This window comes from Urocitellus parryii, chromosome 1 (genome assembly GCF_045843805.1).
Source record: "Urocitellus parryii isolate mUroPar1 chromosome 1, mUroPar1.hap1, whole genome shotgun sequence".
Taxonomy (NCBI): Eukaryota; Metazoa; Chordata; class Mammalia; order Rodentia; family Sciuridae; genus Urocitellus; species Urocitellus parryii.
The window spans coordinates 20567901-20592986 of record NC_135531.1 but is presented as its reverse complement, the minus strand read 5'-3'; the positions used below and the strand labels follow the sequence as shown (position 1 = coordinate 20592986).

At 36.8% G+C, this 25086-nt stretch overlaps 2 protein-coding genes across 4 annotated transcripts in view; both read right to left on the bottom strand.

Moving 5' to 3' along the window:
• Nadk2 (NAD kinase 2, mitochondrial) overlaps positions 1–6679 on the bottom strand; it is a 46493-nt gene extending 39814 nt beyond the window's left edge. For 2 of the 3 annotated variants that reach the window (XM_026401790.2, XM_077800143.1), the window contains exon 1: positions 6133–6679. In XM_026401790.2, the coding sequence (XP_026257575.2) occupies positions 6133–6426 (294 nt within the window). In that variant the 5' untranslated portion in view covers positions 6427–6679. The remainder of the gene's footprint in view (positions 1–6132) is intronic. The other variant, XM_026401791.2, reaches the window with a different exon arrangement.
• A 6104-nt stretch (positions 6680–12783) lies between these two features.
• The window catches only part of Ranbp3l (RAN binding protein 3 like), a 54128-nt gene continuing 41825 nt past the window's right edge, over positions 12784–25086 (bottom strand). The window contains exons 10-15 of the mRNA XM_026401792.2: positions 23190–23292; positions 22763–22893; positions 21156–21276; positions 18778–18920; positions 15408–15600; positions 12784–13513 (exon numbers count right to left, since the gene is read on the bottom strand). Of these exons, the coding sequence (XP_026257577.2) occupies positions 13470–13513; positions 15408–15600; positions 18778–18920; positions 21156–21276; positions 22763–22893; positions 23190–23292 (735 nt within the window). The 3' untranslated portion in view covers positions 12784–13469. The remainder of the gene's footprint in view (positions 13514–15407; positions 15601–18777; positions 18921–21155; positions 21277–22762; positions 22894–23189; positions 23293–25086) is intronic.

Below are 25086 nucleotides of genomic sequence, written 5' to 3'. Positions count from 1 at the left end.
TTTTAAAAAAATCAAATGTCTTCCTTTTTTTTCTTCTCTTTATCCTTCTGCTTCCTAACCTATCTCTCCATTTTCTATATTCCCATGAACCACTTATAATACCAAATAATATATTTTCTCCATAGATTTGGAAACTCTGTTCATCCTTAATTCCCCCGGACCTAGAATGAGGCCTGGTAGTTTGGCAGGTGCCCAGTAAATGGTTTGATGAATAAATAAAGATGATACTTAAAACAAATTAACAAATTTCCTAGATGCTGGTGACACTAAATAATGACAGTGTAGTAGGTATTTTTTAAAGTAGATCTTTAATTTTTAAAGTTAATAATTTTTAAAGTTTTTTCCTATTACAAAAATACTTCTTTAAAGAAAAGCAAGACTTCAAAGGTATAGCTTCCTCAAAAAAAAAATCATTTAAAAAACACTATACAAGACAAGGTAAATTGAACAAATCTTCAGTTTGCTTCCATGATCTACCTTAGTAATACACCTATACAATTTAAGTGACTGAATTAGTGCTTTTTTAAGTACACAACTGTACCAACTTTCAGTTAGGAAGAGGGAGACAACTGGGTAATCCCTCCCTGAATGTAAATGTTTTACAAAGGCTGGTCTGATTTTCTGCACAACACACACCCAATGGCTTATTATGAAGGGAAAAAAAAAGATAATGAATTTTCCTAAGGCACAAAATAACTGGCACACTTGTTTATATTGTGAAAGGACAAATTTCTGTAAGATATTACAAAGTTCTTGATAATGAAATAAAATCAACTTACATTTTACCAGTTGAGATATTAATGTTCCCCAATAAACACTTTCACTTACTTAGAGCTTAAGTCATGTAATTAAAAATACAAGAAAAGTGACAACATGAAAAATTATGTTATTTATAATCTCATGACTGGCCACATATTTGCAGTTTTCACAATCCTTCCGAGGTACTGCCCATACACAGTGAAGGTTGAAAATCAGAGCTCTAATAGTTAACGGCTCTGGAGTGGTAGCATTTCAGCTAGTGTTATATTTAATCCTTCTACTTCTTTATGAGTCTCCTATTCGCAAATATTTATGAAAATGTGTGTACCGTAAGCCTCTATTTTCTAAGTTGTGTTCCACAGAATTTTGTTTTCTGCCCAACACCCCAACCCCCCCCAAAAAAATCCTGTGGTCAAATAAAAATCAACCTTTCTTTAGATTAATGTTTCTAAAATATATTTAACCTGACCCCTTTCAAAGAACCAGTGTTGGTAACCTCTGCCTTAAGCTTTTAGTAACTAACATCTGAAAGACCCACAACTGGTAATAAGGACCTGGACTGGAACAAGTTGGTCCACAGCCTCGGGGAGAAAAAAAGTAAAATTAAAGAACATCACAAACATTCACCACCCTTTCTAGGAAGAGGGGGGGCGGGAATCAAAGACGATGATAAGATAGAGTTCTAGTCCAGAAATCCATTTACAGTTGAGAAGAAAATAATCACAAATAAATACTAAGAAAATATAATGAAGAATACCTAACCCAACCTTGGTAGCAGAGAGAAACAGGGGCACAAAGTGGCTAACAAGGTTTCCTGAGAAAGAAAAGTCTGAGACTTACCTCACAACAGGAATTAGATAGAGGTTGGAGAATAGCATTCAACACAAAGGGAGCTTCAAAGGAAAAGACACTGAGAGATGCAAATCAAATCTCCCTAAAATACCATTTTTCACCTACTGGGTTAGTAAAGATTCCAAAATTTGATAAACAGTTTATGAAAACACAGGTACCCTCACACATTGCTGATTAAAGTAAACTGGTATAATCTTTTAAGGCAATTTGGCAATACTTATTAAATTTTCATATGCTTATGCCTTTTGACTCAGCAATTCCACTTTCAGGTATTTATCTTAGAGCTTGATTTACACACATATAAACACAAATTTTATTCACTGAAGAATGTATTTAATAGAAGGTCAAATCAATTGAAGTGTTAAATAATGTGCACATAATGGAATAACATGAAATAGACACTATTAAAGAATGAGAGTGTTCTTTATGCCAATCTCCACAAATACCATTAAGCTAAAAAAAGTGAAGAGTACTTTAAGTAGTATGTTATCATTGAGTAAAAAGGGATGGGGTAAAGAATGTTTCCACTGCTGATGTGTATATACAGACTATTTCTATAAGGAAACAGAAGAAACTGATGTTAGTTGCAGGGACCAAAACCGAATGACAGATGACAAAAGAAAGTCTTTATTGAATAATATTCTGTATCTTTTACATTTTGAGCCATTTTAATGTGCTACTGATCCATAAATAAATTATATCAGCATGACATCTAATGGAAATTAAAACTGTTTAAAATTGCCAAAATATAAAATTCAAGACAAGTGATCAGAAATGAAGCTCACGAGGCTGACAGACACCCCAGTCCAGGAAGGAATCATTGTTGAAACTACAACAGTGTTTCTCAAAGTGTGAGCAGGGAGCCACTTACAAACCTGGGGAGCTGGTTAAAAAACACAGAACCAGGGAATTAGACCAAAGAATTAGAAATGTTAAGGGTGTGGTTCAGAGAAACAGTCTGGGAATTCTCCACCAGTCAAATCAAAATCTTGTGGGCTAACATTCAAACATCTGCACTTTAACAAGTTCCTTAGGTGACAAAAGGTTATAGAGCTGCTGAGGAGTTGTAAGCAGAAGAGCTAAGTGACCAGATGTTCAGTTTTAGATAGACCACTTTGGTGCCTGGGTCTGGAAGATTTGAGAGGAGCAAACTTCAGTTAGAAAGAAGGGTCTGGCAGTACTCCAAATGATGTTCTTTAATTTGATAAATATTCACACTGTATACAATACACTTACTGCATACCACGTGGCAAAAGTATTATCTGCCTTAGAGCTACAACCTAAGTGCATGGTCTTTTTCAGGAAACAAAGAAAACAAATCCAAGGCACTGCACCTCCCAAATCAGTTAAGAAGGCAATAAATAGGAATAATTTATATACAATAATAGAGGTGCTATTAAATGAAATTATTCTATTCCATTATTAATTTTATTTAAAAACCTAAAACTAAAAGGGGGAACTATTAAAGTTGCCTCTAAAATAATGAGACTTAGAATGAAGTTGATGAACTGATTCCTTATTTGATATATACAAAAAGACATGGGCTGGGGCTGTAGCTCAGTGGCAGAGCACTGGGTTCAATCCTCAGCACTGCATACAAACAAAAAAATAAGGCATGCTGTCCATACACAACTACAAAAAAAAATTAAAGCAATTTAAATCAAATTTTTTCTTTGGCCAATTAGATATGTTTCTGGTATCAAAACCCTTTCCAAATTAGTTCTGTTTCATCTAAAGATATAATTTGTGATTATCGCGGAACCTGATTAATAAAAGTTTCACATCTACCAACATCTACATCTCTCATAACACAAATAAATTGTAGTAATAGATTCATTGATTGTTGCAAAGTAATGAGACAAGAGAGGTAAAATCCTTGACTAAAAATTCGTTCAATCAATAGGCAGAAAAGCAAGACTCAGAAATATAAAGCAGTATAAAAGAGTAACTGAAAGTCAAAAGTTTAACCCAGCTTGAAGGACATAATCCTGTTCCCTCTACAGGTTTTATCAACTAAAAAGATATTTCCTCTAATTGCTTATTTCTACAAAGTTAGAAACCCAGGAGGCTTGGGGTATAAAAGTACACAGGCACTCTGACTTTCATCTGCCATTTGCATTTTAACAAGTACTCTAATAGAGATCTATTTTACATTAAAAAAAAAGAGAGTATGTTTTGATACAGAATCAAGTTACTGTGACTCCTGCCAGAAGAGTATTTGGCCATTTCTTTAATATTCAATTCACATAATTAATATACCTTAACAATCCACCCCAACAATACAGCAAACAACATTTATGTTCTTATCATGTCTATTAAGAATTCCATGTTAACCTCACACAGCCCAGTATTCTTTGGCCTGTTCTGTTCCTGACTTCTGATCTGAGCTACATCTAATGTTACTGCATTGTTGAATATTAGCCTTAATATGAATATAAAATAATTTATTATTAGTTAGGAACTAATCCAATAAAATTATAACATCATCATCAACAAAAACTATTCCAGGGCCTGACGATTACAAAACTGTATTTTATGGTCCATTAGTTATACTTCAAAGCTTTCTTTTTCAAAACAGAATTACCTAGCAATAGACAAATATTTACCTATCAGCGATTTCCACATTCAGAGAGGGTACACTGGTAGTTTGCTTTTTAAAAGACTTAACTGATTTCTCTACATAGTTTTTATTAGTAGCAATCTTGTTCAGAAGTCCAAGAGTTCATCCCAATTCAGATGCCGCCTATTTTCCTGAAGCCTTGAAAAATGTTAGCACTAGAAAGGACCTTGGAGGCTATCTACTCCAATACTAACATTTCTTCTACAGAATACTGAAAGCTGAAAATACTAAACAAAGTGTATCATTTTCACCCAGAAGTTAAAAATAGGAAGTTAACCACACAGAAGCAGAGCCTAGAGCTCCTGACCCCCAAACCCCCACTGTTTGATTATGCCCATTGAGTGTATTACTTCAATTCTTTCTTTTTGGGGTGTTTTGTTGTTGTTGTTGTTGTTTTAGTGTACTACTTTAACTTGGACAAAAATTCTATTAAAACACTTATGCATTCATGACATTTAAGTTTCTAAAAGGTGAACCTTGCTAAATTAGGAATACTATCCAAAAGACACACCCCTTTCCCAAAATAGAAACAATGTACTTTCATCTGACTTTACCATTCCCTACCTCATTCCAATTTCAATCTCTTAACATAAACTCAACTACCCTAGTCTCCTCTTCACTGTTGATTTTATTCTTTAAATGCTCCAGGTGTTTTATATAAACTGCTACCTTCAAACATTTAGAAAATAAATCTGCCCCTAAATTTCCATCAGGTGAATGAAGGAGTCCTCTTGGATTAACCCATCCAAGAAGATTTAGTACTTAAGCAAAGATTCACAGTTGCATTTTGATGTCTACAAAATGACTATGCTGAAGATTACAAAGAAAACCAGGTGTTTAGAACAGGCGGCCTACTAGAGTATTAAACTCGTAACAATTAAATGCAGTTAGTTTTAAAGCCTTTGATGCACAGATCTCTAAAAGATTTTTCAGGACATATTGGTCTTGGCAGTATGAGTCACTCTCCATTTCCAAAAGCTGGTGAATACGGACATGGAATCAAAAATTTTCAAAAGGGGGGGCGGGGGAGGTAGCAGTGCCCATCGCAGTGTTCTACCCCTTGTATTTATATACTTCGTAAAGATATTAATATACTAAATATAGTCTACTGTGGAGGCATGACATTAGAGACATGGGCTTTTTTATTTCACGTTACCTGAGCTACTTGCTCCTTTTACTTCCTAACTTTTCCACTTAAAAACATATATTCAAGTCTTATCTCCTCCTTGGCCCTTCCCAACACCAGACACCCGTGCTTTGAAAACAACTAAGACCCCTGTCTAACAGCCACCATTCCAGCATGTTAAAAGCGGGCTTTCCCAGAGTGTCCCAGGCCCGGGCGGGCTGGCAAAGTAAAAGGGGGTGTGTCCGCAGTACCTTCGCCCTCTTTTCCGCAGCCCACTAGGGCGCTCAGAGGCCCACTTTCTCGCAGAGGCTTCGGGAGCTGTTTCCAGGGCGCCCGGATCTCAAGCCACCCACCCACCTTTCTGGGGGCTGGAGTTGCTTTTCACCTCAAGGGGATGACAGTAGCTTTTCACCTCAAGGGGAGGGCACAAGTGAACCCCCAAGCTCCTCTCTACGGAGCCACACAGTAGCCCCTTTTCCCAAAATAAGGCAGCCTCGGCCCCCCTGCCTGGAGGTCTCTGCGCTCGCCCGGACGCGTCCCCTCGCCCATCCCATCCAAACCCCACACGCGAGCGCGGGGAGTTCACAGGCGAAGCCAGAGCGAGTGAAGGACAGCGAGAGGCACGCGGGGCGCCAGGGGTGCCCTGGGAAGAAAAGTCGTCCCAAGAGTTGCCCCCGCCCCCCAAGGGACGCAGCCACCCACCAAAGCCCAGGCTCAGCCGGGGAGCGACTTGGGGCTGGGAAGAGTCAAAACGGCGGGGGCCGCGGCGACCCACCAGCTGCTTCAGGTCCTCTTCCGAGAGCTCCGCGTAGCGGTACCGCTGCTGCTCGAACTCGTACCGGGTGGTTTTGGCCACCACCACCACCCGCGAGGGGCGGAAGCCGCCTTCCGGACGGCTGCCACAGCCCGCCAGCTCGCGCGGCTGCCCGTGCCCTAGGTGTCTCCGGTCGCCGTCACCGCCAAGCCGGGGCCGCGCGGCAGGGCCTCCCGCGCCTGACCCACGCAGCGCCGCCCGGCCGCCCGCCACGCGACGACAGCTGCCCAGCAGGAAGCCCCGGTAGCAAGTCATCGTCTGCCCGGCCGCGGCTGCAGGCTCGGGCTCCTGCCTGCGCACCCCGCCTCCAGGAGTGCGCGCAGACCGCACCGCCCCGGCCTTTAACTTAGCGCCGGACTGGCAGAGGTTAAGCGCAGGGACGTGCGTGGCCCGCGCCGCGAGGGGGACGTGCCCAGACGTGGCCGCGGGCGGGGAAAGCGGCGCGACTGGGAGGAGGGTGAATCCCCGCCGGGGACAGGTGGGCGGGGAAGAGCGGGAGGCCCCAGGCTGGTGGGTTTTGTTTGTTTATCCGTTTCCATTGACGCCTGCGCAGTGACCTCTTCTCCCGCGGCCCTCCCTCCCGCCACGCCCCCTTTCCTGCCGTCGCTCTTCGCCCACCCCAGGCTTACTCTGTCAGCCAATCAGAGCCCGCTGCGGTGTCAGCGCCCGAGGGGCTGCGAAGATTGGTCGGGGCCGGGAAAAGAGGGGGAATTCTATTTGGCGTTCGAGCTGTCTCCAGAAATCCAGCTGGAACCGGTCTGAGGCGGCAAGGGGGCTGCGGGCGGGGTTTTAAGCGCCTGGCGGGAAAGCAGGCTCCGTTTTGTTGTGGTTCTTTCCTTATGCTGATCCCAGTAGACCCTACGCTCTCGGTGCATTGTAACCATTGCTTGTTGGATAGCTGAAGTGTCCAACCCAGGGCCAGCTGACAATTTGCGGCGGGCTGTAGTGTAAAAGGAAGATGCCGAGCCTTTAGTTCAGAAGGCATAACGGCTGTCAAGAGGACTTCAGAGCATTAAGCCGGGCTTGGAGTCCTAAGCGTGGGGCCCTCTGCCTGCCCTGCTGGCCACCAGAGCCATCGGCCAGGGGAGAGAAAGGTCGCACCCTCAGAGGAAGTTGGAGGTAGAGGTAGAGGCATCAGGCCGTCTGGAACACGTCTAGATGAGGGGAGAGGGTTGAAAAACTAGATGGGACAAGAATGAAGGGTTAACAGTAAGTTGGACTTTATCCTGTAGGCTTTGAAAGCTTCTAACTGAAAAAGAGTTGAAAGCAATGTTTGGTGACTATTGATCTGGCTTTGGAATGTTGAATAGACAGGGATGCCAGGGGAGGGAAGGAGGCTGTTGGAATAGTTACAGGGGGAAAGATAAAGACTCAGGTTAATGGGAGTAATGGGAGGGCTGTGGATACAGCTCAGTTGGTAGAGTGCTTGCCTCACATGCATTAAGGCCCTGGGTTCAATCCCTAGCACTACCAAAAAAAAAAAAAAAAAAAAAAAAAAGGAATAGAAGGGAAAGGTCATATTCTAAGGAAAGAATCAAGTGTTAGGGGCATCCTAGTGTTTAATACCTTCTGCTCAGTAGATCTTCTTGCTTTGACACTTTCTTTCTACACTTTGTAGCCCTCAGACTACCCAGTAAATACCTTTTGACTTTGGGCAGGTTATACTTCATCTTCCTGGGCCTCAAATTCCTCCACTGTAAACTGAGATTAAAGTGGTGATTATAAGGTTCTACCAAGCTCACATTGACTCAGTGAATCTTGTATTTCTGAGCTAGCCACCAGCACTGGCACTCATTAACTGGTTCATTGTATTTTTCCAGTACCTCCTGTGTGCCAGGTAGCATATTAGACTGGGAACATAAATAATTTAGTCTGATAGGTGTTTACTTCTAAAATTTTTGTCACTGACTCCTTCTCATTAGTACTTTAACAACCTTAAAATAACTTATTAACTTCTGTGGCAGGTAACTTACCTGTAACTTGAATATCCTCAGGATCCTTCCTATTCTAACACATCATAATTCATTAGCTATTAGGAAGAGAGAAATCACAGATGACACTGAATTTTGAAGCCCAGGTGAATGTTAGTTAATCCGTTTGACAAAAAAAAATGAAGTAGGAGAACCTGTTTAAGATCAAAGTTATGAGTTTTGTTGGGCATACGTGAATTTCAGAACTCTTTCTTTTCCACTTCACAAATAAAGACATTTTTGATCCTCTTCCATTTGACGATACAAGTATAATACACATTGACATCTTCTCAGGATGTCCCTTTGTCCATTATTATGTTGGGTCCCTTCTCCTTGAAAACTGTTTCCTTAAGTTATCCTCTCCCATGTATCTTGAGTTCTCCCTCCTTACTGGATTTTCCCCTTCAGTACTTAAACATGCTCATGTCTATTACAACATTAAAATTTTAAAGAAGTTTATAAGCCCTAGTTTTTACTTACTTCCTATGTTCCTGTTGCTGCAGCAAAGATTTTTTGGAAGAGTATCTCCTCATCAGTCATTGCCACATCCCTCCTATTTTTCAGCCCTCAACTGGTCAATGATCAAGAGTCCCACTACTTCACTAATTACTGCCATTTCAAAGGTTACCAAATGATGTGACTGAACTCAAGACATTTTCCAGTCCTTAAATTACTTGATCTTTCTGCAGAATTTGAAATGGGCTATCAGTTTTTCTCTGGTCTTTTATTATGTCTCCCAGTATATCAGTCCCTAATGGTATTTCTTCCATCTCTTTTCCCTTTTTGAATTTTTCCTAAACCCATCTCCACAATCTATCTTCTGTCCTTGTTTCTTTTCTCCCTCTTTCTCATATTCCCTTGCTAGCCCCCTCCACTCCTGAATGAACTCCTCCAGTGTTGTGCAATGAAAAGAGCTCAGGCCTTGAAAGGCCTTGGTTCAAATCCCAGCTTTAACATTTATTAGCTTTGTGAACTTTGAACTGGTTGTTTAACTTTTCTGGGCCTACTTTTTCATTTATAAAACATAATAGCTACCTCAGAAAGTTGTAGATATATGCACAAATACCTAGCCCTGTGTCCATTAAAAAGTAAACATTGGCAAATATTTACCCCTTTTCCCTTTCCTGACTTCATCTTCTCCAACAACTTTAGCCCGTATTTTTCTCTTGGGCTTCAAATCCTCTTTCTTAGCTTCCTATCAGATGATATCTCTTTTGAGTTTTATATATACAACACCTACCAGTAGAAATCTCTTGGTAAGTGCTAAAGAACCCTTCCCCTTGAGTATCCTAAAATCTATGTAATAAGAGAGTTACCCACATAGTGCTTTAGGAATTTGGAAGAACACGTCTTAATTCAGCCTAAGAAGAATTAGAGAAAGCATTCTGGAAAACCAGGAGCTAAGTACTAAAGAATGAGTGAAGCATTAGTATCAAGAGTGAGAAAGTAATTTTGCAAAAAGAAATAATATAAGCAGAGGCATACAAGTAATGAAATAGCATTTCTTAATTCCTAGAGAATTTAGAGAGGGATAAGCAACACTAGGATTCAAGCTAAAGATGGAGGAAAGACCTGGAAAGTGTTATATTCATACGTAGGAATTTGGCTTTTATCGTGTTTATGTTAGGAAACAACAAAAAGAGAAAATGACAATTTTTAGCTTTGTAAAAATTATGAAGAGTAATTTCTTAGGAGGAACACAGCAGTGAATAAATACCTGAAAAGATATTTAATGGAAAATACAAATTAAGGTCACAAGGAAATAGTGTTTTATATCCACTTGATTGATAGAAATTAAGAAATCTTAGTAATACTCTGGTTGTTAGAAAATTATATCATCAAATCCATATGAAGCTAAACATTCACCAGTCATTTCAATAATTCCTCCAATGCCAAAGTTAGTAAATATCATAGAAATTTTAAATATATTCATGTTAACTCCAACTCTGAAGTCAAAAATTAACTAATACTATAATTATAATCTGACTATTGGGGTTGGGGGGAGATTTCTGACATTCATTCATAGATCTAATATTAGTTTCATATATGCTCAAATAACTAAAAAAAATTACTGGGTACAGTGGCAAATGCCTATAATCCCAGTCACTCAGGACTCTGAGGCAGGAGGAGGGCAAGTTCAAAGCCAGCCTTAGTAATTTAGCAAGCGCCTAACCAACTTAATATCTCAAAATAAAAAATAAAAAGGGCTGCCAGTATAGCTCAGTGGTTGAGTGCCCCTGAGTTCAATCCCTGGTACAGAAAACCACTGTAATATTATTGAGTTTCAAATTTGAACCCATCTATGATGAAGCTGGTGAGTTTTTCTAGTGAATGAGAGTTTCAAACTTGAACTTCATCAATGGTAAGGTTGGTATATTTTTCTGGTAAATGAGCCTAGCCAGCCAAGTGATAACCACATTTTAAGCAAGTTTAATTGTTCTCAAAGGTTTTTTTTTTTTTGGGGGGGGGGAGTATTATATATCATTGTGATATTCATAATTTAAAGAGTTACAGAGATCATAAGATGCATCTTTCCCAATTCCTAGAAACCGTCCATCTCATTTCATATATAGCTGACTCTACAATAAAGACAGCCTTCAATTTTCATAATCAAGGAAGACTAGTAGAGTAGAGGAAACGCACCAGGGAAAGGGAGGAGGAGAGAGAAGGGGAAATACTGGGGAATGTATTGAACCAAATTATATTGTGATATCATGTGCATGTACAAATATGTAACAACAGATCCCACTTCTATGTATAATTATAATGCACCAATAAAAATATGGAGAAAGGATGAAGATATATACCTCCCTTTTATGACATTTACATTCTCTGAGACTTTTATAGGATGTTTTCCCCTGGGGACTAAGTATTCTTGCTTCCATAGTAACAAATGTAAAATAATAATTGTTTCAAGAAAAAACATTTTAACAGCCCATAATTAAGCTTCAAGATTGGGGTAAAATCCTATTGAAAGATAAGATTTAAATTATTTTACTATAATATTTATACATAGATAACTAATATCTTTTATTCTAGTTAAGTAAATTTTAATATAAACAACCTCTGTGAAAATCCAAAATGTAGACTTTGAAGTCACATAGCTAAGTAACTTATGAAAGTGAAGACCATTGTACAATTGATCTCTTTGCATTAAAGAGGGTCAAAGAACATAGAAAGCCAAAAGAAGATGGCTAGGTGAAACACAGGACAAGGAAAAGCTATAAATTTTTTATTTCTGTCATTGAAATGGGTTGAGAAAATCATGAGCTAAACATCATTCCTGCTGTTCCTCTATATTCATTGTCCAGACACCTTCACGCCTTCTCTCTATGCCTTCCTGATATTCTAATCCTAGGTTGGTTCTCTTGCACTGGGATTTCTACATAGAGCACAAATTAGATGGTCTTTTTTTTTCCCTTTGATATATGCAGAGAAATCCAAAGAAAATGATAGAATTAATTAAACTTATATTGAAATGTTTGGGGTATTTATAAAATATTGCTTCATATCCACATTAGCATAGGGACAAAAATGATCACATCAGGAAGATGAAGAAGATTTCTGTTCTGTACTTCACTTTAACAGTTATACTGTAATCACAATATCCCCACATAGCTAAGATCTTATAAGAAAAGAGAACCAATACTTCAATACCTTCTTCAAATGTCTCACTGTTTATGTTGTGTTTCTAGTGAGACTCCACTGAGTGTATGCTACATCAGAATCACTCTTCTGGAGTGGGGAGGGGAGGCAGAGTAGAGGTCTAGAGAAAGTCTAAATACCTGTTTTCAATTATTTATATCCTTCTCTTCAAAGATTTATTTTCTTTTCCCTACCTTTCCTTTCTTCCTTTCCACATTAACTTTCATTTTCTGAGCCACTGTTTTTAAGTAAAGGATTTTATGCACTAAGAATGAAAGAATGAACTGACCTCTCTGAGTAGCTATACTAAGTTATAGTTACTTAGTCCTTGGTAAAGAGCAAAACTTGAAATAATTAACATATTAACCAAATCATAGTCTTTAAAGTAGTTAATTCCACTTTCATATGCTAACCTTTCAGGCATTAGCTAAGGTTAAATTTAATATTGATTAGATGGATTATATATAGAGAGAGAGATTGCTTTTATTACTATAAAAGGTAATAAAGTAATGCAACTTTCCTTCTCACATGAATATTTCTAAATGAACATTGGTCTTCAATGTAGAACTTTGTGAAGTTATAACCTTATTCCAATTATATTGTCATCATTCAAAACATTTTCAGAAATCATTTTTTAATTGTGAATCTTTGTCCTCTAATAGTGGAATTGTTTAGGGATCCTCATCAAAAGTAATTTTAAAGCCCTAGGGTAATCAAACTGTACTGAAAATGAAATATGGCTTAAGTACTAATTTTCTTGTATGGTGCATAAACTATCTCTGAAACAAATCCCAAAGAAAAGCACCAAAATCCTGTTGCACAATTGTTTGAATTTCTGTAGTCTACCATAATAATGGAATTTAGGAGAAAGACTCATTTGACTATATGTGGTACATTCATTTTAAAAATGTCTTAATACGCCACACCGACTGGAATATTAATGACAATTTAATTACATAAATAAAGCAAAGAACAAGTTAAAATTTTTTGGCTTTTTGTATACTTGCTTTTTTGATATATAGATAACTTATTATAGTTTGTTCATTCATTCAACAACTATCATGTGCTGACCATGAGTCAAGCATATACAAGATACAATGGATACAAGTTCGAGAACAGAAACTTTCTGCAAAGGAATTCATGCTTGAATGTAGAAGCTTATATTGTTAGGGAATCCAAATGCCAAGTGAAAATATACATTTCCCAGAAGATAAACATGATTTAATGAAATGTTTTGCAATTATAATATTTTTAAAGAAATGAGACTGGAAATTTAGTAAAATATTTGTTTTATGGCCAGACAATGTATGTCTGAAAAAATAAATATTTTAGTTATTTATCGAATCTAACAATTTACAACTTTAAATATGATATCCATCAATGTGATGAATAGTCCAAAGTAGCTATCCAATCCTAGTCTAAATTAACTTTCTCAAAGACAATAAATTTTGAACTTCTGAAGTCCATTTATTTCTTAAGTTCTGTCATTTTCTCCACAATAATCAAAATATAAAATGTAAAACATAAGAGACAATTTGTAATTGCAGTAAATTATATTTCTTAAACTTTTCTGTAAAAACTCTTCAAGGAATTAATAGGATCTTCTTATTTAAGATGGTTTGGTATTTTCAGGAGGATGACCAATTGTTTTATGGATGTTGTCATATTTATGGTAGGTAGTACTCATGAACAGGCAACCGACTGTCTGTTGGTCCACCTAGAAGGATCTGTGATATAAATTTGAAATATTTTATTATACAATGTTATATTTAGACCAAATTTATTATTGAATGCAACTAAACATGAATATGCTCACTGATAAGGAAATTTTAAAAATACAGATCTGTTTTATGAGTAACATTTAGAAATGTTGCTAATAATTTCAAATATGATATTTTCAGATCATTAAAATATTCCTTAATTCATGGCAACAAAGTCCAAAAAATTAGGCTTTCTATAACTTCCATAACATTTTAGCATTTGTTTGCAGTGCCTTCTGGAGAAGATACTGAAGAAGGGGAAATAATGGCAAAAGAAGGGAAGTTCATCTGATTGACATTTGCTTCACATTATTTCCATTGTTTTGCATTAAGTTAGTTACATGCCACCCTTTCCTGAGATAGAATATAAATATCAAAAATAGGTCTCATTGTTGGACACAGAATTTTGCCACGAATACCTATTTCAAATTGACATTTTTTAAATAAAAGACCATCCCATTTATTCATGCATATATTTCAGACAATATTAAACCATTTGTTTTATAGATTCATTAAAAATAGGAAAAAATTTGTATCACTTAGTTCTCTGGCTCATTGAGTCAAAAAGACTATGATCCTGATTGAATGTTTTATGTATTTTTCTTTGTATTTATGTTTAAAGTTAGGCAAAGAAAGTTTTTTTATCCAGTTCTACATGCATTCTTTGAGAAAGTGTTGTTATGTATTATTAGACAACTTTAAGATTTAAAAATTATTAAAAGTTTTAAAATGCTTATTACTACAATATCTTTGTAATTATATTACTCATTCCCCTATAAAAGAGAATTCAGGGCTAAGTGAAACTATGATTGAAAATTCTTGGATAACTTATTAGAATGAAATGCTATACGTTATACATGCATATAACAAACAAAGTCAGGCTTACTGTTCTTTGGCAATGTGTCTTTTAAAATTGATGAATTTTACTTTTAAATACACACATAAAGACAAGCACTGAAACAAAACCTAAAAATCTATTTACTGCTGCTTGCATTTTGACCTTAGTTTATTGGTGGATCCTGGCACAATAGAAGAAATAGAAGGGGTTTTTTACCCTAGGCAAAGGAAGACTTGAAGATTGATTATGTGCAACCTAGTTATCTTTACAAGTAGCAAATTTCAAAAGGAAAATAAACAGGATTTTCAGGGTTTGAAGCCAGATTTACCTCATGGCCCCGTTATGTGTATTTATAATTTCCCCTATGATAGTTGATAAGAGAATGAGAACAAATGAGAGAAATATGAATAAGTGGTTAGTTTCCAGGTAGCAACATAAATACTTAAAAATTGAAAATATTGTGATTGCTGTCGCTGCTGCTACTGCTTCTGCTTCTTCTCCTTCTCCTTCTCTTGTTTCTTTTGTTTTTGTTTTTGTTTTTGTTTTCTGGTACTGGGGATTGAACCCAGAGGTGCTTTACAACTGAGCTACATACCCAGCCCTTTTTTATTTTTTATTTTGAAACAAGGTCTCTATAAATTGGTTACGACCTTGCTAAGTTGCTGAGGCTGGCCTTGAACTTGCAAGACTACTGCTTCAACCTCCTGAGCCACTGGGATTACAGGCATGGGCCACCACACCCAATGAAAATATAGTTTGGATACAATGTGTAAGCAAGTGACATGCATGAGTCACAGTGAGGCTGACTTGGTAAAATCCTAATGAAGATGACATACAGAGGACAGGAATTTTCCAAACCGTTCCTAGAATCCAAATAGCCCGGGCTCTAACGAAAACCCACTTTAACAGATCAGTTTGTTTTTCTTTTTTAAGTCTATTTACTATCTAGGGATTGTGCTTAATATTTCCTTTTCAGACTCTTTCTTTTAAACCTCTTTTTTAATCAAAATGTAAGTTGTTTACCTGATCCACTTTTAGTAACTTGGGTGAAATCATCCTCATCCTCATCACAGCTTTCACAGCTTAATTGTTGAAGGACTGTTTCTGACTGACTTTCAGATTGATTGACATCTTTCTGAAGCTTATCAAAGCTTCGAAGTGCAACAAGACGATGATGTATGGCTGCATACAGAAATCCTGTATCTTTGACACTAGCCTGCATTAGGAACATTAAGTTAATAATACAAATCATATACTAATGTTAGCTACATTTGATAGATTTTTAATTTTCCCTACTAATAAGGAGGAAATTGTATGGCATAAATAGAGAATGTAAATAAATGCAAACAATCCTACAAATTAAGGAATAAAAAGCCAATTAATTTTGAACCAAATTGCATCCTAAAGTGAATAATTTTATAATAGGTTCCAATTTGTACATTTTTTTCTTTTTTATGTAACTTTTTATTTATATATGACAGCAGAATGCATTGTGATTCTTGTTACACATATAGAGCACAATTTTTCATATCTCTGGTTGTATACATAGTATATTCACACCAACTCATGTTTTCATACCTGTACTTTGATAATAATGATCATCACATTCCACCATCATTAATTACCCCATGCCCACTCCCTTCTTCTCCAACCCTTCTGCCCTATCTAGAGTTTGTCTATTCCTCCCATGCTCCCTCTCTCTATCCCACTATGAATCAGCCTCCTTATATCCAAGAAAACATTTGGCATTTGGTTTTTTGGGATTGGCTAACTTCACTTCGAGTTATATTCTCTAACTCCATCCATTTACCTGCAAATGCCATGATCTTATTCTTTTATTGCTGAGTAATGTCATTGTGTATATATGCCACATTTTTTATCCATTCATCTACCAACTTATACATTTTAAAATGAGAAAGTAGGTGCCTGGCATATGGCTCAGTTGTAGAGCTCTTGCCTAGCATGCATAAGGCCCCAGGTTCAATTCCCAGCACTGCACAAAAAAAATAGAAAAGTAAATTGAGAAAGTAAAATACTGTCATTTAAGATTTCTGTTTGAATTGAAGTCTGCTAAGGTCATTCTTCTTCCACTGTTTTAAGGGGGGAAAAAAAGACTTTCATTTTCTTTCCATCACTTTGCCTAAGCACCACACCACATAGCTTGACGAAAAAAGCAAAGTTCATGAAAACCATCTATGATATTTAAAGTAAAGACATCAGCAGTTCTTGCTTTCCAGTACTTTTCTATGCTTTTTTAAATTTTTTAATCAATATTAAAATAATGGTAACAATAACATTGTACAATATTAACTACTATTCTTCTTTATTTAATTTTTACAATAATATCAGAGGGTTCATTGTTTATTCCATTATATTAGCAAAAGCAGGTATTAAAGATATTCAGTATCTACTTATTTCCTTTTTCTCCTTACAAATGAGGAAACTGTGGCTCAGAAAGGTAAAAGGACTTGTCTGAGTTACAGCTACTCAGCAGAACGCTGAAACTTGAATCCCAGGTTTTTATCATTCAGGTCACTGGGATTAATGGAATCATTTATGACACAGAATCAAACTGTTACATCTACTAAACAATTTTTGGACAACATACAACTATTTAATAGTATAAAAACGCTCATTTACATTCATGAGTGAAAAATCACAAATGTGTTTTTCATAATCATTTTAGCTATTAATTTTTCTCAAGCAGTTTTATAAAGTCCTTTATCATTTCCTTTATTTTGCACATGAGTAAGTAAGGGTAAAGAAGTCTAAGTAACTTCCTGGAAGTCTTACAATATACAGTATGGCACATATGTATATACACATAGTTGGATTTTTTTCAAATTTTGGAATACTTGCATTTACATAATAAAAGATATCTTTGGAATGGAATCCAAGTCTAAACATGAAATCTATGTTTCACCTACACCTTCACACATAGTAGGAGGCAGTTTTATTACAATATTTTTAATGTGCCTATGTTTTGACTGGGACCCATCGAATGAGATCAGGTATGGAATTTTCTATTTACGGCAATCTATGTGGCTCAATGTTCGGGGTATTAGGAACATTTGGATTTCAAATTTTCAAATCAGGTATGCTCAATCAATGTAAATATAAACCAAAGTGTTACTAATAATCATCATCTCTGAAAACAAAAAATAAATTAAAAATAATAATCATCTCTGAGGTTGGAATTTTGAGTGATTTTTATTATATGTGGTTTGCTTATCTCTAATAAACATCCTACAATTTAAAAAGTCAGCATGGGTTAGGTATTGAGCAGCAGAGTCTTATCAGTCTCAGTTTGGGGCATACTGCTTTTCTCATTCAAAACAAGGGAGTCTGGCCTGGCAGAGTATAAAGTAGTATCTTCCTGAATGGCAAACAGGGTTCGAACATCATCTCATTCTAACATTTTAATACACAACATGACTTGCACCTGACAATACTCTTATTTATAGTTAAATTCAAAACCTTTGGGGGTTTTTGGCTTTGTTTTTAATCACTGGGCACAAACTTTTTGCTCCATTATTTTATGGAAGCCCATTTACTTGTGTTGTTACCATCTGCCTAAATCCTTTGAGTATTCAGTATTCCCCAGTTTTCTGGGTCTCAGCCCACCAGGGAAACCCAGCTTTTTTTCCCAAGAGGAGAGGGGTTTTCTTCTTGGCAGCTTTCTTGTGTCTGGATCTTGTATTTGAGGTCAAGCATTCTTCCTGCCAGGAACAGCTAAACTGTGCTCCGATCCTGTTACCTTGGAGATTGATTCATGTTCAGAATTGGAATTTGCTGTTGGATTGGTTCTTATAACTTGCTAACCCTGTATTTTTCCATTTCTCACTGGCTCCTTTCCAGTGATCCCAAAGCCTTCGTTATCTCAGCTTCCAGTATTAACACCAGGCTTCAGATTCTGCCAACCTCTTCCTGGGAGCCATAGCTGACAATATAGTCACTTTGGTAACTTATTAAGATACTTGGCACAATTTCAATAGTGGAAGAAAAGGTAGTTTAGATGGCATATATGATACGAATGTCTTAAAAAAATATTTATTTTTTAGTTTTAGGTGGATACAATATCTTTATTTTACATTTATGTGGTGCTGAGGTTCAAACCCGGTGCCCCTTGCATGCTAGGCAAGTGCTCTACCACTGAGCCACAATCCCAGCCCCAATACAAATGTCTTTGACAGGTACTAAATGATTGCTATAGACTTCGATGTTAATTTCTGAGCTCCACATAAAATTATATTAAACTACAAATAACTAACAAATGGCTGATTTCTTTGCCAATAGTAGAGATTGTTATACCAGTGAAAAGCAAAAGAGGAATTGCAGAGATCTACTAATGTATTAGTAGGATAATCTTCCATCACTGAAATTTGTCACTTACCTGAATTAAAAATACTTTGATGCTATTGTCTTCTAAATTAGTAGCCGTTATTCGCAAATTTTTCCGATTTGCTCTTTGAACTTTCATCTGAGCCCAGAGTTTGCTGTTGAGGATCAGCCTCAGACTGCCTTGATTGCGCATAACTATAATAGGAAGTTGAAAATATCAGATTACAGTTCTTGATTCCTTGGCCTTCCAGGAAACTCACCATTTTTTAAATATTGTAGTTTTTTGTCAGACTGTATTTTCACTAATAAGTTATAATTTGACTAGATTATAACTTGGTTTTTCAAACCATATTTGAGCTTTATTATGTTGAAGAGCTTTTTTAGCTTAAATGCTATAACTATATTTTAAAATGATTAAAATTTTAAAGAATATTTGTCCAAGAATTGTTTATAATGGAGAAAACTGAAACAAAAACTTTAAGCATACAAAAAGTGGAATAGGAAAAATTACAGTGAAGCATTTCAAGAGCATATTATTAATCCATTAAGAATACTGCAGAAATATATAGTGATATGGAAAGATAATCATGGAGACCACTGAAAAAAATGTCAGGTTCCAAAGCAGCATGAATCACAAATTTCACAAACTGTGTATACGTATATGTATCCAAAGAACAAGGTCCACAAGAATGGACTGTTCAGAGGTTTTCTCAGGAAGATAGGCCTTTAAGTGATTTCTTTTTCTTTTTGTGGATCCACATTTTTTGTTTTGTACAGTGAACATATATTACCTGCACAATAAAAAGAAAAATTGTTTGGGGGGTTTTGTTTCTTTCTTTGTTTTGGTTTTTTTTTTGTTTGTTTGTTTGTTTGTTTGTTTTGATTTGTTTTTTGGTGGGCAATTGAATTAAACCAGAGTAGAGAACAACTAATACTGCTTTGGGAATATTATTTGATTGAGTTACTTAGAAACCTGCTTGCCAGGACAGGCACAATGGCACACACCTGTAACCCTAGTGGCTCAGGAGGCTGAGGCAGGAGGATCACAAATTCAAAGCCAGCCTCAGCAAAAGCGAGGTACTAAGCAACTCAGTGAGACCCTTTCTCTAAATCAAATACAAAATAGGATTGGGGGTGTGCCTCAGTGGTCGAGTGTCCCTGAGTTCAATCCCTGTACCCCCCCAAAAAAAAAGAAAAAAAGAAACCTACTTGCCAGTCACCGAAAACACTGTTCCTATTCTTTTAATCTGAATTCTATTCCTTATCCATTTCTTGAACCCAATATTTGAAACTCAACAAATATACATGTCCCTGAACCTATCTCCTGTCTGTATTCTCCTGCAAAGCTTTGGCCTCTCAAAACTGACTGGCAAACCTACTCACTATGCCTGGCTCTCTTCCTGTGCTCACTTTTAGTTTTGGCCTTCAAACAAAGCTCAGTGTGTCTTTTGGATGCCAAATATTATCAGTTGGATCCGGAATGTCCCCCAAAGGCTCATCGGTTGGGGGCTTGGTCCCCAGTGCAACAGTGTTCAGAGGTGGGGCTCTTGGGAAGTGACTGGATCACAAGTGCTCTGGCCTTGTCGGTGGATTAATCTATTGATGGAGTAATAATTTAATGTCATTACTGGTAGATGATAGAAACCCTAGAAGGTGAGACCCAGTTGGAGGAAGTAAATCACTGAGGGCATGGGTATTTCTTATATCTGACCCCCTCCACTCTCTCTTCCTCCACCATGCCTTTCTGCCACGATGATGCTATGTCTCACCTCAGGCCCAAAGCAATGAAGTTGGTTGACCATGGACTAAAACCATGAGCCAAAATAAATCTTTCTTCCTTTAAGTTGTTTACCTCAGGTGTTTCGTCAGAACAATGGAAAGCTGACTAACACACCAAATCTCTTGGATCGTTCAGTTTGATGTTAGCTTCTGATCATTGCTCTGTTTGCAGGAGTCAATAACCACACATCTGTTTCCTTAGAAACTGACCCTCCAGCCCAACTCCCGTGCCATGTTTGGGATTACAAGAACAGATTATGGAACAGGTATTTTCTTTTTGAAAAACTTTTCACTTCATAAACTTATTTGCATCATATTCCTTCTAATAATAATGTGACTATTTAGGTGTGTCCGGGGCTCTGACATAGGTGCTTTATATGGAGTATCTTGCTGTATTCTCACAATATCTCAAAAAGTCATGAAATATAGTTATCCCCATTTTAAATTGACTCAGATAGGGCAAAGAGGTTAAGTAACTTGCCCAAGGTCACCAGCTAGTCAGTGGTGGAGCCAGAGCTGGAACCCATGCAGTCTGACAGGAAGTCTGATTTATTGGTGTGTTTTATAACACATCTCTAGGAAGTCATGTGTACTTATGTCAGAAATTTTACCCTGAGAAATCATGGCTTGCTTTACAAAGTGATTCCTTACTTAGTCTTGACTGTAATGTTCCACAGTCACTGCTTGCTGTGTCATTCAGTCTCAAAGTTCCTCTGCCCCTTTCAATCCAGGATTGAGTTGTTTTGTTGAATATAAAAAGCTTGCAGTTGATCTAAATGACAATTTTTAAAAAATCAAATATATAAATTTTTTCAAAGTAAGTTATTTCCTATGCTTATAACACTTTTATAAATCTATTTGATCTTTTGCCATAATAACCTTTGTTGATTACTTATACACCACCTTTTGAAATTTATCTGACTTTTAAAAACATGTAATTTTAAAATATAACTCCATAACAAAACCCCTTACAAAGTAAAAAAAGAACCCCAACCCTTGTTCCCCATCTGACAATTTCCACCCCTGTAACTGGTAACCACAATGACATTTTGTTTATCCTTCCAGAAATATCTGTACATACATATGTGCCAATTCATATATTTGTTCTTCTCTTTTTCTTCTATAAATTGTAGACTACTATCCATACTTGCTGCTTTTCACTTCACATGTTTCTATATATACTAATTTTTACATTAATCTTAATATTATTTGAGTTACAGAATGACATTTGAAAGGATTCATGGAGCTACTAGCATGCTTAAAAATTTTCAAAGTCAGCATGAGAACTTGGAGAAATATGATGTGATACCATAAAATGCTTACTATAATTTAGTGATTATCAGTGGATCTTAAATACTCCTATGTATAAAAATCAGCTAGACAACCCTATTCAAAATATAGCATGTCAGGGCCTCACCCCTAGCAATTACTTCAATAAGAATGGAGTTAGTCTAATCCGAGGATTATGCTTTGAGACACACTTATTAGAATGAAAGTATCTGTAGGTCATGGAGGAAAGGAGAGACCTTGAGAGAAAAGCAGAAGGGGAAAGGCAAAGGGAAATTGCTGCCTCCTTGAAAAATGATGAAATTGTGGTACCCTGAATACCACTCAACACTCAAAAATGACATTTTCATACATCTATAAAACTCTTGATTTGTACACAAGTCTAACCTTCCTAAAAGGAAAAAAAATCTTTATCTTAAACTGAAATTGTCTTCTTATGACCATTTAAAAACCTTCAGTGTAGGGGCTGGTGTTGTGGCTCAGGGGTAGAGCACTCGCCTAGTATACGTGAGGCACTGGGTTCAATCCTCAGCACCACATAAAAATAAAACAAAGGAATTGTGTCCACCTACAACTAAAAAAAATAAATGGTTTTTTTTTTTTAAAAAACTTTCAGTGTAAGTAAGTAGAATTAATCAATCGTGTGATAATAGCGCTGATCATAAAAACAGGTATGAAAAGTATAGAGGGAAAGTCTGATGTTATTTTGAGACCGGATCCCTGGCTGTCTTCTTTCTAAGGATCTACCCATTTTGGTAACAACCCATTTTTTCTGAAAATTATACATACAGATGTGGGAAGATAACAATATATTGGCTTGAGCTTTGGAAGCTTCTGACATTTATATTTAAACAGTGTAGTCTTAATTAAAACTATATTTCTTTCAGCATTTTTTAAGATTGCCCTGCTGAGAGTAACCTTATTCCATATATGTAAGTGCCACCAGAAAGAGCAATACATGATATACAGACCTTTAACACATTATATTCTGCTTCCTCCCCTGTTATTATGTCGATTTTCTCCAGCAAGTATTTTCGAGATGGTTGGGAAGAGAAAGCAGCAGCAGATTCAATTAGGGATGCATTGTTAATAGAGTCTGTTCCTGAGAGAAAACATGAGGGGAAAACCACATAGAGGTCCCATTTCCTCTCTAGTGAAGGTTATTTGTTGCTCCTATTAATGCACATATCTCCTTATATTAAAAATAAAAAATCAAACTGCTTGAGTTTCTCCTTATTGACTCCCCCATAGCAATAAGTCAAACATTTTCTAAAGCTTATGTGTTTTAATCTTTACCAAAAAATTAAATATTGGATTATTGGTTTTTTAAAAATATATAGCTATTAAATAAGTGACATAGAAAACAGGAGACAAAGTAATTATATGTTGAATTCTTACTTGAATTTGGAGAGTTGATAGGGAGTTTCAGAATGGATTTGAATGTGTTTTGGTTGGCATTTGAATCATTTTCAAGTTGAGGCTGGGTTCGTTTTTGAGTTCCCTAGGTAGGTAAAAAGATGCATTATTTAATGTTATCCCTACATATTTGCAATTTACAAGTATATTAGCAGGTGTCTTCTTACAAAAGATGTTTTTGTTGTTCTATTTCCCACACAATCCCAGTGGCTGTGTTTTGGTTCTAGTATTCCTGTTGGAGGAACCGGGAGCTCTACGCTATTGTTTCAGGCCTTAGTTCTGATCCTCAAAAAAACATAATCTAGTCACCACCAGCCTCCTTTAGACTGGATCTAGCCTCAGGAACAATGGGGAAAAGTTCTAGTGGAGCCAAAAAAGGTAGCAACTCCCAGGAAGTGCAGCTATCCTCTATATTTCAAGGTAGTTCGGCATTCCCAGAAATTCGCTCTTTTTTTTTTTTAAATATTTCTTTAGTTGCAGTTGGACACATATCTTCATTTATTTTTATGTGAGAATCGAACCCAGTACTTCACACGTGAGGCGAGCGCTCTACCACTGAGCCACAGCCCCAGCCCCAGAAATTTACTCTTATTAGGCACTTAATTAAAAAAATAAAAATAAAAAAGTTGTTCAGAGACTCCACTAGATGTCTTAAAAAACAACTTTATAGAAACAATCAGAACTTTTTCTCTAACAATATTTGGCACAGTCACATTTGAGACTGCATATCTGGGGCTCTGTACATGTGATTTAATCAAAGCCTGCATAAAAAAGAACACCATGCTGCTATAACCATGTAAAGCCCCCTGCAGAACAGGAAAAGTTGGAATGATGGTACTTAAGAGCTCACATTCATATCTTTTCTTTTATGAACTCAAGATTCTTTCACATGATTTAATTGGACATCAAGATAGTTCCTTAAAATTGGTAGAGACTGGCATAACTCTTTTCATTTTTAAGAAAATGGAAACTCTGAGTATGAAAGTTTAATGATTCTCTTTAATCATGTGGTCAGCCAACAAGCCAGGAGTGCATCCTGGCCCCCAAATCACAAAACCACAGGCTTTCGAGACTAATTAGAGGAAACCGACAAGACACATTATCTCTGTAGGTCCCATTATCCTTAGGACACTACTAAATGAAAGAGATATGAAGCTCGGGTCCTTTTATAAGACAAATTTCAAATTCCCATAAGAATGTGCACAAGTGTTTTCTCAAAACAAACCTCTGTGGTTCCAACAGTTGTTTGTATAGATACCTGTCTGTCTCCTCTTACCGGATCCTAAGTCCCTCTGGGGTACATGACTCTTTTGGCTTTACATAACCACTTGGACACTTTTCAAACCTAGTTGTACATTAGAATCACTTGACACCTTGCCTCACCCACAGAGATGCTGACCCAACTGGTCTGGGGTGAGGCCCAGGTATAAGAAATCCTTTAAAAGCTCACCAGATGGTTCTAATATGCAGCCAAACTTGAGATTAACGCTTCATATACCTAGGAACTCAATCCATGACTGATAAATTGAATTGAATGTTTAAGCTGATCCTGTGAAGATTAGAAGACATCTTAATTGTGCCTGACAGCTCACAGAAGCTGTAACTAATCTAGTGTCAAACTTAGAAATAAATAATACAGAACAAATGTGCCTAAATATATCTCATGGAACTTCACCCTGGAGCTTGGTACATTCTGATTCAGATCCAAAGATGTGGGTCAGCAGCTCTAGGGCTGGTAGAGTTGACCTTCTTGGGAGTAACAGAAGGGTGTTTTTCAACTAAAAAGTTACGATACAACTATTAGACTTGAGGAGTAAACTGAGACAGGTCTAGAATAATCAAGGTCTTAAAAATGAAAGATCTGTGAAAGTCCTAAAAA